General features: G+C 38.7%; 1 protein-coding gene across 3 annotated transcripts in view; it reads right to left on the bottom strand.

Annotated features, from left to right (window-relative positions):
* Positions 1-42: 42 nt before the first annotated feature.
* Ndufaf1 (NADH:ubiquinone oxidoreductase complex assembly factor 1) overlaps positions 43-14,871 on the bottom strand; it is a 17,809-nt gene continuing 2,980 nt past the window's right edge. For all 3 annotated transcript variants that reach the window (XM_076850579.1, XM_076850580.1, XM_076850581.1), the window contains 4 exons: positions 8,868-9,519; positions 4,306-4,491; positions 1,510-1,584; positions 43-990 (listed from right to left, as the gene is read on the bottom strand). In XM_076850579.1, the coding sequence (XP_076706694.1) occupies positions 841-990; positions 1,510-1,584; positions 4,306-4,491; positions 8,868-9,443 (987 nt within the window). In that variant the 5' untranslated portion in view covers positions 9,444-9,519 and the 3' untranslated portion in view covers positions 43-840. The remainder of the gene's footprint in view (positions 991-1,509; positions 1,585-4,305; positions 4,492-8,867; positions 9,520-14,871) is intronic.

A 14,871-nucleotide genomic window follows, 5' to 3' on the forward strand; every position in this document is an offset into this window, starting at 1 on the left:
ACCACTGGGTTCAATCCCTGATACCAAAAAGAAGAAAAGCTATTAACTTTGAATATCATTTATTTGTAATTTTGGCTCTCTTATGGTACTCTGGCTATATATTCATTTCCTACCTTATAATGGTACTCTGGCTATATATTCATTTCCTACCTTCTAATATGACAAAAATTGATCAAAGTGAGTTAATCGGGGCTTTATTTTTAGCATGTCCAATCTCTAATACTTAAAATAACTTTGGAAGCTTTAGAGACAGAAGTCTAGTATCTGGTTTCTCCGCTGATCCATCACATCAATAGTTACTATAAAGGAAGAACTAGTAAGGTTCATTTATCTTTGGAGGACAAGCTGTCTAAATCAGGTATCTCATTTCTCAGTGACTTTTATGGCATCTTTATCTTAATATCCTTGAGCAGTTTCCTTTTCTCAAAGATGAATTAGGAAATAAAAGAAACCTCCAAGGAAAGAATGGTAGAAAGCTATCAACAATGATATCAGAGACTCTCCGCTTTGGAACCTGCCTACTCATATAGGAAATGTTCCTAATAGGAACCATTCTGACAAAAACATTTGAGTGCCTCTACATCAGTACTGTATTACATGAGCTAAAGCACAGCTCAGAACCTGGTTTCATGCCTTGTTCCTCTTAAGATGAGGCAAATGCTATTCTTAAGGATTATATACCACCATTCATTGGATATTAACAAATGCTTTATTTTGTCCTGGTGATGTAGCTGTGTGGTAGAGTCTTTGCCTGGCATGTGTGAAGCCCCCAGATCCCCAGCATCACTGTTACTGCTACTATCCATAGTGTAGTCATACAAAACTGCCACATGTTCTTATCTATTTGAAAAGTCTTGGGTTAAGATCTGGAGAATTTTCATAAGCAAATTCTTCTCTGTGGGCTGGATCAGCAAACACACCAATAAAATCTATTTCCAGAAAGAATGGACCATCCACTTTATCAGCCAACGTGAATCCTATAGTGGAGATCTAAATTTAAAATAAGAGAAATTGATTAAAATCTCATATGCTGACATGCTGATGTTATTCCTGAAGTTTTTAAATCCCATGAGCTGATTACTATAACTGGGTCTTTGTACCATCAGCCCTTAGCAAGTATACAATAGTTTTCACAGACTGTGGAAAATTATAAGGGGAAGTACAAGAGACTGCTTTTCTTTTCACATTTCTCTTCCTGTTAGATGGTTCCACTTAAGACTTAGAGCAACATGGATGCCCAATGTAGATTCCTTGAAGTTCTTCCAAACTTGTATTTAAAAGTTAAAATACAAACATAGAAAGAAAGAAGATCATACCAACATTCTTCCAAATAGGGGCTCAGCTCACAGATATGTCCAGATTGGTATTTAATTGAACCTAACAGGTGCCTCTGAGTAGGAATTTTTATCTTTCATCTGCCAGCCATCCAAATTGGACTGAAGTCATGATCACAAGAGTTCTGTTTCATTAACGACATCATTCTGAATGAGAAGTATAGGAAAATGTTACCTTGTCAAGCAAAAGCTGGTACTGGGCATCCCGGATTCTTCCTTGATTTGAGAAGAAAAATTTGGAAAAAGGAATCTGAAAGAAGAAACCATTTATTTCATAAATGGAACATAAGTAATTGTGGCATCTATATGGAGGTGCAACAGTAAGAAAATAGTTTAAATTTAATTTTTAAATTATTATATACAGTTATGAGGAGTAGCCAGCCACTTGGATCAAAGGTGATCATTTTTTTAAACTATTATTTGCAGTGCTGGTGTGTTGAATGCAGGGTCTCTCTCTTAGGCAAGCACTCCACCTCTGAATTATAATCCTAGTCCAAAGGCAGAATTTTTTTTTTAAATAACTGCTAGAAGAAAATAGTGAAAACTTTCTAAGCCAGAAGTCCAAAAGAGTACAAATTAAAATTCTGAGAGCAAAAGACAAAGGATAAACTAGGAAATAATACTGTAACATTTAAGAACAAGAGTGTAATATCCTAAACACAGCTTTTACAAATATCTTAAAAAAGATTACATAAACAAGTGGAAAAACACAGATGGGGAGAAATAAGCACACATTTTTACAATTAGTAGGAGGGCGACTTAGTACTACTATTTGAGAGGGCAGCTGGCAATTGTGATAGGAAGTTTCAAATCAGTTCATCTTAATATAGGGAGATTATTCTTTGCAGATTTGACAATCATTCGAACCCATAAAAGGGAATAGTGAAACAAATTAGCATGAGAAACAATGGTAGGGAGATTCTCCATTGCTGGCTTTGAAGATCGTGATAGGAACTTAGATGCTTCTGCAAGGAATGCCAGCAGCATCTAAGAGCTGGGAGCAGCCCCCCCTTGAGAGCAAGAAAAAACTTGCTGTCTACAATCATAAGGAACTTAATTTGGCTAAGAACCAGAATGACCTCTACAAAGTGCATTCTGCCTTCAAGCTACAGAAAGAAACAGCCCTGCTGACTGACACCTTCATTTCAGCCTTATAAGAACTGAGCATGGGTCAAATGTGGCCTGTAATCTCAGCACTCAGGAAGTTGAGGCTGAAGGATAACAAGTTCAAGGCCAGCCTGAGCAACTATCACAAAATAAAAAATAAAGGGCTGTGGATAGTTCAGTGATATAGTGCCCTTGGGTACAATCCCCAATTTGAAAAAAAGAAAAAAAATAGAACTAAGGATGCAACACAGTCATACATATTCCAATTTATGACCTACTGAACTATAAATTAATGAGTGTGTTGTTTTAATCTTCTACATTTATAATTTGTTATGTAGTATCAGAAAACTAATTCAATGACATCTAGCAAATTTTGAAATGCCATAACTTTGCCATATCAACTTCACTTTCAGGAATTTATATTACAAATAAGCTCCAAGAAATACATAAAGGTATAGTTTTTTCCTAATAGTAACAACAACAACAACAGCAAAGCTAAATTATGGTATAGCCATACAATTGAATATATGGGCTATTGAAAAAATGAAGTAGACCTATATAGGATACAATTGCTTCACTGTAATATGAAGACCTCTGTGATGTCTCATGAGTAAGAAACCAAGATACAGACAAAATCTGGACTGGGGTATAGCTCAGTGTTATAACATGTGCTTAGCAGCATGAGGGCCTGGGTTCAAATTCTAACACAAAAGAAAGAAAAAGAAAGGGATAAAATCTATAATATAAGCTTGGTTTTTTTGGTTTTTTTCTTAAAGGCCTTATGATGTAGGGGTATAGATCAGTAGTAATGTGTACGCCTATTATGTATGAAATTCTGGTGGGTTCAATCCCCAGCACCACCAAAAAAAAAAAAAAAAAAAATTATAAGTAAATATTGAGATCTAAAAACTTGCATGCTAAAAAGTTTAAGGATGAGATGTACTGATATTGACAAAAGATGGATTGAGAAATGAGTAGTAGGAAGAATGGGTAAATAAAATAAAGTGATGAAACAAACACAGCCAAATATTTTTTGAAAAATCCAGGTGGTACATGGTAGCTATATGGATACTCACTGCAATTTTTTATGTATGTTTGAATATTGTCATTAAAAATGTTAAGGAAAATAACAAAATTATTCATATACAAATATGTGTATGTTTTACTTTTTGTTGTTCTTGTTGTTGGTACATCTCCAGTCCTTTATATTTGTTTTTGTTTTTAATATTTTTGAGATAGGATCTCACTAAGTTGCCCAGGCTAATCTCAAACTTGGCAATCCTCCTACCTCATCCTCCCGAGTGTCTGGGATTATAGGCATGTGCTACCATGCTCAGCTTGTTTTTCTTTAGGGAGTTTAGTTTGTCTGTCTGTTTTTGTACTGGAGATTGAACCTAGGGATGCTTTATCCCTGAGCTACATCCTCAGTCCTTTTTATTTTTTATTTTGAGACAGGATCTCACTAAGTTACTAAGGGTCCTGATAAATTGGTAAGTCTAGCTTTGAACTTGTGATCAATTCAGGCAAGGTGACACTTGCCTATAACTCCCAGCAACTTGGGAGGCTGAGGCAGGAGGATCACAAGTTTGAGGCCAGCTTCAGCAACTTAGCAAGACCCTGTGTCAAAATAAAAATAAAAAGGGTTAGGGATTTAGCTCTTGGTAAAGCAATCCTGGGTTCAATTACCCAGATAGAAAAAAAAAAAAAGTATTTGCCAATTAGTAAACTAAAGAGTGATTTATGTAAGTCTCTTTCCTCTTGCTTCTACCCACTTCATCCCAACGTTCCAAGAAGGATTAGCTACAATGTAACCACAATCTCAAAAGACCTAATTTTCATAAACAGTAAAGACTTATGCTGTTACCTTGACTTCCTGCCAGTAGGGCCCTCCACGGGTAAACATGAAGTAACTGTACATCTGATTTTTCCTTTGGATAAAGTCTGTGTCCTCTTTGATATTCACCATCCAAGGTCGGCCATCCCCACGGATACGGAGATACAGAGTGTTGAACTGGGACCAATCATAAGACTTCTTCTTCTCAAAAGCACCCTAAAGTACAGAAGACATGTTAACTTGACCACATTCTCCACTATTAGCAAAATGTGAGCCATCACCAAGTCAGTAACACCAAAAGGATCCACTAACAATTTTTCATCTTTTTATACTTTGCACCACAAAAAGATAAATCTGGCAATTATTATTTTAGCACAAAATACTGACATAGTTGTTTCTAAGGTAATTATGTTCAAGACATGATTGGCATGTAATTGTTTCCATGGGATAAGCATTCACTTTGTGTTTGCGAATGGAAAGGAATGAAAGTTTTTTCCTTAATTCCTTGGAGCAATGGCTTGAGTGGCACATTTTATGACAACTGCCTTGCCCTATGTCAGAAAATTGGGGAAAACAGAGCTCAAGCTTTAAAGGTGATAATAACAAGAAATACCAGTAACTGGGGCTGGGGTTGTGGCTCAGTGGCAGAGTGCTTGCCTAGCATGTGTGAGGCACTGGGTTCTATTCTTAGCACCACATATGAATAAATAAATTAAAGGTCCATTGACAATTAGAAAAATTAAAAAAAAAAAAATACTAATAACTATCAGCCACTGAATACTTACATTAAGTACTTACCTGCATACTCACATTTAATCCTCACAAGGGCCCTAAGATAGGAATTACTATTTTACCAATTTCACATATTAATTGAGCACTCAGCTAATAAGCAGTATATCCAGCACACACTTCAAAATCTGCATGCTTAACAACCATCTATACTTTCTTCAAAAATGGAATTCAGGGGCTGGGGATGTGGCTCAAGCGGTAGCGCGCTCGCCTGGCATGCGTGCGGCCGGGGTTTGATCCTCAGCACCACATACAAACAAAGATGTTGTGTCTGCTGAGAACTGAAAAATAAATATTAAAAAATTTTTTTAAAAAATGGAATTCAGATGGGCTGGGGTTGTGGCTCAGCGGCAGAGCGCTCACCTGGCACATGTGAGGCCCTGGGTTCGATCCTCAGCACCACATAAAAATAAATAATGTGACCAACTAAAATTAAAAAAAAAAAATGGAATTCAGAGCCAGGCGCACATGTCTGTAATACCAGTGGCATGGGAGGCTGAGTCAGGAGGATTGTGAATTCAAAGCCAGCCTCAGCAATGGTGAGGCATTTAGCAACTCAGCGAGACCCTGTCTCTTAAAAAAATACAAAATATGGCTGGGGAGGTGGCTTAGTGGTTGAGTTCCTCTGGGTTTAATCACTGGGGCTGGGGTTGTGGCTCAGCCACAACAAATAGAACCCAGTGCCTCACACATGCTAGGCAAGCACTCTACCAAAAAAAAAAAAAGTCAAAGGAACATGAGTCAACCTGAAAGAACAATACCAAAGCTGGGACTATCTGAGCAACACAGTAATAGCATAGCATTAGATTTCAATCCCAAATGTGGTTCCCTGCTAAATGACTGAAAGAATAAAGTGGGAAGAAGAGAAGAATCAAATTTTCCTTACTGAAGAATTCCAAATAATTTCTGTAGACACTACTCTCTCCAAAAAAAGGTTAGTCCTACTACCCACATCATGAATATGGAATGCAGTTAGAAAAAAAAAAAAAGCAACATTACAGGGGAAATGGTGTGGGGGGGTGGTTACTGAAGATGGAACCTGGGGCAATTTACCACTGCTACAAACTCAGCCCTTTTTAATATTTTTGAGACAGGGTCTCAAAGTTGTTTAGGGCCTTACTACATTGCTGACACTAGCCTTGAACTTTTTTTAGGAGGGGGTACTAGAGATTGAACCCAAGGCCGCTTAACCACTAAGCCACACCCCCAGCCCTTTTTTGTATTTTATTTAGAGACAGGGTCTTGCTGAGTTGCTTAGGGACTTGCTAAGTCACTGAGGTTGGCTTTGAACTCGATTCTCCTGCTTCAACATCCTGAGTCACTGGTATTACAGACATGTGCCATCATGCCTGGCTTGGCCTTGAATTTCTTCTTTTTTTTTTTTTTTTTTTTGGTACTGGGGATTAAACCTAGGGGCACTCAACCACTGAGCCACATCCCCACTGCCTATTTTGTATTTTTTTAAGAGACAGGGTCTCACTGAGCTGCTTAGCACCTTATGTTGCAGAGGCTGGCTTTGAACTCCTGATCCTCCTTCTTCCCAAATCACTGGGGTTACGTAATAGGTGTGAACCACTGGTGACCTTGAACTTTTTTTTTTTTTTTAATGGACAGAATACCTTTATTTTATTTATTTTTTAATTTATTTTTATGCGGTGCTGAGGCTTGATCCCAGTGCCTCACACATGCCAGACAGGCGCTCTGCCACTGAGCCACAACCTCAGCCATGGCCTTGAACTTTTGATCCTACTGTCTTAACCTCCTGAACTGCTGGGATTACAGGCATGTGCCACCATACCTGGCTAATTCTATGGTATTCTTAAAAACCCAGAACCTCAGTCTAACCAGGAGGAAAATCATCAGAAAGGGCTATTCCACAAAAACATCTGATCAGAACAGGTATTATTTTCCCCATGAAAAATAGCACCCCCGTAGTCTCAGCTACTCAGGAGGCTGAAGTAGGAATCACTTGAACCTAGGAGTTCAAGATCACCCTGGGCAACAGAGTAAAACCTCATCTCAAAAAATATCCCAAAGGGCTGGAAATGTAACTCAGTGGTAGAGCACTTGCCTAGTATCATGTAAAAAGCCCTGGTTCAATCCCCAGGACCAGAAAAAGAGAGAGAGAGAGAGACAGAGAGACACAGACACAAACTGTCACAGACCACACAAAAGAGAATATATAAAAATTCAACTCATGTAATGTACCATCCTGGTACAGATAAAGGATATTATTTGAAAAGGTAGTGAAACCCAAATAAAGTCTGAAACTTAGTTGGTAACAAACTAATGTGAGTTTCTTTTTCATGACAAATGTTGAACAGTAAGATGACGTCGAAAGGAGAAGGTGGATAAGGAGTGGATGGGAACTCTGTGGTACTATCTTTGCAATTAGTTTTTCTATAAACCTAAAAATACAACTATTTTAAAATAAAAAGTCTACTAAAACTGGGCACAGTGGTACACGTCTGTAATCCCAGCAACTTGGGGGGCTGACACAAAGAGGACCAAAAGTTTGAGGCTGGCCTCAATAATTTAGTGATACCATAAGCATCTTAGTGAGACCCTATCTCAAAATAAAAAATAAAAAGGGCTATGGATGTGGTTCAGTCGTAAAGTACGTCTGGGTTCAATCCCTAATATATATAAAAAAAAAAAGTCTACTAATAAAAAAGTTAGAGTGGAAGGAGGAGAGGGAAGGGGAGTTAGGGAGTGACACTGGCCAAATTATATTGTTATATTGTGTACATGTATGAATACTTTTTTTTTTTTTTTTTTTAGTGGTGCTGTGGATTGAACCCAGGGCCTTGTACATGCAAGGCAAGCACTCTACCAACTGAGCTATATCCCCAGCCCCTGTATGAATATTTAATAACAAATGTCATCATTATGTACAACTATAATGCACCAATAAAAAAAAAAAAAAAGGTGGGGAAAATAAAAAGGCAGGCGTGATGGCACACACGTGTAATCCCAGCAACTCAGGGGGCTGAGACAAGAGGATTCCAGGTTTGAGATCTGCCTCAGCAAGAAGACTTGGACTGGAGATGTAGCTCAGTGGCAGATCACTCACCTTGCATGCATGGGGCCCTGGGTTCAATCTCCAACACAAAAACAAAACAAACTAGCCAGGCGCAGTGGTACACTCCTGTACTCCCAGCAGCTTGGGAGGCTGAAGCACGAGGATCACGGGTTCAAAGCCAGTCTCAGCAAAAGTGAGTCACTAAGCAACTCAGTGAGACCCTATCTCTAAAGAAAATACAAAATAGGAATGGGGTTGGGGTTTAGTGGTTTAGTGCTCCTGAGTTCAATCCCTGGTACCAAAAAGCAAAACAAAACAAACTTAGCAAGATCCTGTCTCAAAATTTAAAAAAGTAAAAAGGATTGGGAGTGTAGCTCAGTGGTAGAGTACCCCTCAGTTCAATCCCCAGTGCTGCAAAAAAAAAAAAAAAAAAAGCCACAGTCTGACCTTATGTCCGTTCTAAGGGACCCCCTGGCCACTAATGGAGTTATGGTCCAAGTCAGAAATACAAACCTCCTCAGATATCTTTCAAATGTCTAACCTCAGTATTCCTCAAACAGCAATATTCTTCCCTGGCTTAAAACAATGCCCAGAAATGACTCCTCAGAAATCACTTCCCCCTTGTGCCAAGTACTTATTTATCCCTATATACAGATGAGATGCCCACATATAACATGCCAGGTATGTTCATTTACAGAAACAAAATCTGTTGTCATAGGTCATGCTATAATAATGTTCACACCAGCTCACTAGAAAACTTTGACTCTCAAGTCTCACATACCCTTGGAATCCTGGATATCATTGCACAGTACCCACTTTGGCTACTCTCCCCATCCTGAGGTGGCTCAGAGCTCAGAGTTCCATAGAGCAGTGCACTTTGATTATTCTTGCCCATTTTCAAGAACACTTCACTTCTGCCTCCAATCGTCTTATCAGAAGTGACTATCCACTTATCCAAATCTTCTTTTCCACGGAACTGCCAGACAACCTTGGCTTGTTCCAGCAAGACATCATGCAATGGGCGGCCTTCTGGTCCCACCCAGTGATTCATGATTTCATCCTTCAAACGTCTAAAATGGTCCTTTAATTCATCTTTAATTGCTTTATCAAAATTCATTTCAGGCTTCTCTTCAGGAGAAGTTATATCCAAAGCAACTTCTTTCTGGTGATGTCTTTGAACACCCTCTTCAGTCCTCCTCTCCTGGGAGGCTCTGCCAGAAGCAGCCACTGGTTTCTGAAGACTATTGGAACAATAGTTTGCAAAGTAAATACCCCAAAATGAATGCAAGGCAGCACTCGGCTTCAGGTAGTTTCTGAGAATACATGTGCCATTCAGAAATTTGTGAACCAAAGCCATGGTAAGAAAAAGTCAAAATGTAAATTTCTCCCTAGGTTATCAGGGAAAGACACTTCAGCAAATAGCTCAATTCCACCTACAATACAAGAAACATTGGAGAGTTATCACTGTAGCAAATGAATGCATCACAAGTTCAAATTCAATAGAAATCACATATTATAAAATTCATAAGCTTATTTTCTAATTCTACAAACATTGTTTGTAGAATTAGACATTAAACATTGTTGTGCCTTTTATGGGCACAACACTGCTATGCATTCCAAAAAATACCAAGACTAAAAATACAGGCCCCAGCTTCATGGAATTGATGATTACCACAAAAATAATTCAAGTATATGACAAAAGCTACCTAGAGATAGTGTAAGTTGTAGATAGACACAATACCTTTATTTTGTTTATTTTTATGTGGTGTCAGGATCGAACCCAGTGCCTCACACCATGCTAGGCAAGCACTCTACCACTGAGCCACAAACCTTGTCCCAAGATACTGTCAATTTTAAGGCAAATTTTTATAGGGTCCAAAAAGTAAAATATTCAAATAATTAACTCTAGGATCTGAGCCAATTGACTTTATTTATTTATTTTTTATTTATTTATTTTTTTTAATTTTATTTTTTTATTGGTTATTCAAAACATTACAAAGATTGCAGAATCACATCGGTTACACATCCACATTTTTACATAATACCATAATAGTAACTGTTGTATTCTGCTACCTTTCCTATCCTCTACTATCCCCCCTCCCCTCCCCTCCCATCTTCTCTCTCTACCCCATCTACTGTAATTCATTTCTCTCCTTATTTTTTTCCCATTCCCCTCACAAACTCTTATATGTAATTTTGTATAACAATGAGGGTCTCCTTCCATTTCCAAGCAATTTCCCTTTTCTCTCCCTTTCCCTCCCACTTCATGACTCTGCTTAATGTTAATCTTTTCCTCCTGCTCTTCCTCCCTGCTCTGTTCTTGGTTGCTCTCATTATATCAAAGAAGACATTTGGCATTTGTTTTTTAGGGATTGGCTAGCTTCACTTAGCGTAATCTGCTCTAGTGCCATCCATTTCCCTGCAAATTCCATGATTTTGTCATTTCTTAGTGCTGCGTAGTACTCCATTGTGTATAAATGCCACATTTTTTTTATCCATTCATCTATTGAGGGGCATTGGGGTTGGTTCCACAGTCTAGCTATTGTGAATTGTGCTGCTATGAACATCAATGTGGCAGTATCCCTGTAGTACGCTCTTTTGAGGTCTTCAGGGAATAGTCCGAGGAGGGCAATAGCTGGGTCAAATGGTGGTTCCATTCCCAGCTTTCCCAGGAATCTCCATACTGCTTTCCATATTGGCCTCACCATTTTGCAGTCCCACCAGCAATGTGTAAGAGTACCCTTTTCCCCACATCCTCGCCAGCACTTGTTATTGTTCGACTTCATAATGGCTGCCAATCTTACTGGAGTGAGATGGTATCTTAGGGTGGTTTTGATTTGCATTTCTCTGACTGCTAGAGATGGTGAGCATTTTTTCATGTACTTGTTGATTGACTGTATGTCCTCCTCTGAGAAGTGTCTGTTCAGGTCTTTGGCCCATTTGTTGATTGGGTTATTTGTTTTCTTATTGTTTAATTTTTTGAGTTCTTTGTATACTCTGGATATTAGGGCTCTATCTGAAGTGTGAGGAGTAAAAATTTGTTCCCATGATGTAGGCTCCCTATTTACCTCTCTTATTGTTTCTCTTGCTGAGAAAAAACTTTTTAGTTTAAGTAAGTCCCATTTGTTGATTCTTGTTTTTAACTCTTGTGCTATGGGTGTCCTATTAAGGAATTTGGAGCCCGACCCCACAATATGTAGATCGGAGCCAACCTTTTCATCTATCAGACGCATAGTCTCTGATTTGATATCAAGGTCCTTGATCCATTTTGAGTTAACTTTTGTGCATGGCGAGAGGAGGGGATTCAGTTTCATTTTATTGCATATGGATTTCCAGTTTTCCCAGCACCATTTGTTGAAGATGCTATCCTTCCTCCATTGCATGCTTTTAGCCCCTTTATCGAATATAAGATAGTTGTAATTTTGTGGATTGGTGCCAATTGACTTTAGAAGTGAGCACTTGATCTATAAAAAGAGAGGCTAGGGCCGGGGATATAGCTCAGTTGGTAGAGTGCTTGTCTCACATGCATAAGGCTCTGGGTTCAATCTCCAGTACCACAAAAAAAAAAAAAAAAAGAGAGAGAGAGAGAAAGAGGATGTAGTAAGCATTATATGTGGAAACAGAAAATATCTACATGACACTTTTGATGAATATTTGAATTGCAATTTCATAGGATTAAAACTAATATGATCTTTTGAAGCCTCACAAACTCTTTTTTTTAAAAATGTATTTTTAGTTGTAGATGGACACAATACCTTTATTTTTTTATGTGGTATTGAGATTCGAACCCAGTGCCTCACACATGTTAGGTAAGCACTCTACAACTAAGGCACAACCCCAGCCTCCAGAAACTCTTAAGTCTAAGGTCCACATTGGTAACCAGGCAATCCTATTAGTCACTATAAAAATAAAACCAAAGATAAAACCAAAACAACAATAACAATAATACTATCACATTTAAATGCCACTCAGTATTTTCAATATAGGCGTATATCTATTTAATATGTTTTTTGGGTTTTTTTGTTGTTTTTTTTTTTTTTTTTTTTTTTAGTTTTCGGTGGACACATCTTTGTTTTTGTATGTGGTGCTGAGGATCGAACCTGGGCCACATGCATGCCAGGTGAGCGTGATACCGCTTGAGCCATATCCCCAGCCCCCGTATATCCTATTTAATCTACAGAATCCTGTAGGACAAATCAGGTAGATAGTTCCTTTCTTTAGGAAACAAACACCAGCAAGTGAAATAACTTACCTAAAATCACAATACTTACCAGAATTGAAATTGGAACTATAACCCTGGCTTTTAAATCCTTAATCCTGCTAGCTGGACACATTAACAACATAACTTCTATAGTTCTAATAATGTTATCAATTTTGGGAGCCGAGGGTGTAGCTCAGTGGTAGAGAACTTGCCTTGCTACCCAAAGCCAAGCAATGGGTTCTAATCCCAGTACCACAAACCAAAAAAAAAGTATCAACTTTGGGTTTAGCAGCAACATTTAATGAGTGCTGGGGGGGGGGGGGTCCTACAACTAGGAAGGCTAGAAAAGTCTTTCTCCTGTATATCCCAGTTACCCTGGGAGGAAATTTAAAAACACAATGTCATTTTCTTTGACTTTTTCTTGTCCTAGCCCCAGAGATCAGGAAAGCAAACACCAAAACAAGGACCCAACACCTGTAAGAACATAGTGATGTGGGCTGGGGATGTGGCTCAAGCGGTAGTGCGCTCCCCTGGCATGCGTGCGGCCCGGGTTCGATCCTCAGCACCACATACAAACAAAGATGTTGTGTCCGCCAAATACTAAAAAATAAATATTAAAATTCTAAAAAAAAAAAAAAAAAAAAAAAACATAGTGATGAACAATAATCTAAATGGAAACATTAAAAAATTTTTAAAAAACAAGGCAGCAAAAATCCAACAATTCGGCTCACTGCATTAGGGGCTTAAGAGTTCACATCAAAACAGCACCCTCATTACTCCATAGAACTTGTCATCCTTCTAGAATGCCCCACTTCCTCACTCTGAACATGAGGTAGGTCACCTTCTCTCTCCTAGAACACTATTCTGCTCACTCTCCAGGCTTACATCCTTCATTCAGCACCTAGAAGGACCTTTTTTTGTGTGTGTTCAGGGATTTAACCTAGGGGAGCTCTACCACTCAGCCACTTCCCCAGCACCTCAGCCTTTTTTAATTTTGAGATGTTTAGGGCCTTGCTAAATTGCTGAAGCTGATTTTGAACTTGCAATCCTCCTGCCTCAGCCTCCTGAGTTGCTGGGATTACAGGCATGCACTACCACACCCTGCTCGAAAGGCCCTAAGAACAATACTAAGGCTATAGGTATAGCTCAGTGGTACAGTGCTTGGCTAGCATGTGTATGGTCATGGATTTAACATCCAGCACTGCAAAAGGGGAAAAAAAAAAAAAAAGTCAACAAAACTGATAATTTCTCTCTTTTTTAAATACTTTATTTTATTTATTCATCTTATGTGGTGTTGAGGATCGAACCCAGTGCCTCACACATGCAAACCAAGTGCTCTACCACTGAGCATTAACCCAGCCCCTGATAATTTCTCTTAACTGATTAATTAAAACCCTTCATGGGGCTGGGGATGTGGCTCAAGCGGTAGTGCGCTCTCCTGGCATGCGTGCGGCCCGGGTTCAATCCTCAGCACCACATACAAAGATGTTGTGTCCGCCAAAAACTAAAAAATAAATATAAAAAAAAAACAACAACAATCCTTTAATCCCCAGCATGTGCACAAACACGCATGTACACACACACACACATAAACTCTTCAGGGCCTCCCTGTAAAGCCCAGGGTCTAACTAAACTCTAACTAAACTCTGCACAGGGTCTAACTAAACTCCTTCAGATTGGGTATCCTCTGCTTATTTCTCAAACCTCACCTCTGGTCACACTTCACTCTGTGTACCAATTAGAGAATACTTGTGGTCTAATAAGTATCTATTGGCACACACCTTTTTTTTTTTTTTTTTTGGTGGTGGTACTAGAGATTGAACTCAGGTATATTTTATTTTGAGACAGGTTATCACTAAATTGCCTAGACAGGCTTGATCTTGCAATCCTCCTTGCTTTAGCCTCTCAAGTAGCTAGAACTAAAGGCGTGAGCTACCATGCTTCACTAGATTGGCAGTATCTTGAGGGGAAAATTATATTCATTGTGGCAACTCCAGCTCCCAGTATGACACCTGCCATGTAGGTGACATCCATTATTTGTTGAACATATAACTCTACATTTCTATACCTTGGCCATGAGTGTCTAGGTTCAGAGTCTTATTGTTTTTTTTTCACCAGACCTACATAATTAGCTTTATAAAGGCTTCTCAAACTTTAAAGGGTCTATGAATTACCTGGGAATTTTGATAAAATGTAATTGATTCAGTAAAGTATGGGGTAGGGCCTGAGATTCGGCATTCCTAAGAAACTTCCAGATGATACCCTTGTTGGCCCATAGGAAATACATTTTTAAAAAATATTTTTTAGTTGTATTTGGGCACAATGCCTGCCTGCCTGCCTTTATTTATTTATTTATTTTTATGTGGTGCTGAGGATCAAACCCAGCACCTCAAAAGTGCTAGGTAAGCCCTCTACCACTAAGCCACAACCCCAATCCCAGGAAACACACTTTTTATGTACCAAACCCCTAACTCATCTCCCTAACTCTAATCTCTTCTCCTAATTCATCCTTTTCTGAAAACAATAGGGGTCTTTCTAACTTGATAGCACTCTTTTTACAATACTTCAGCAATTCCTTCTAGAA

The sequence above is a fragment of the Callospermophilus lateralis genome, chromosome 3, assembly GCF_048772815.1.
Source record: "Callospermophilus lateralis isolate mCalLat2 chromosome 3, mCalLat2.hap1, whole genome shotgun sequence".
Classification (NCBI taxonomy): domain Eukaryota; kingdom Metazoa; phylum Chordata; class Mammalia; order Rodentia; family Sciuridae; genus Callospermophilus; species Callospermophilus lateralis.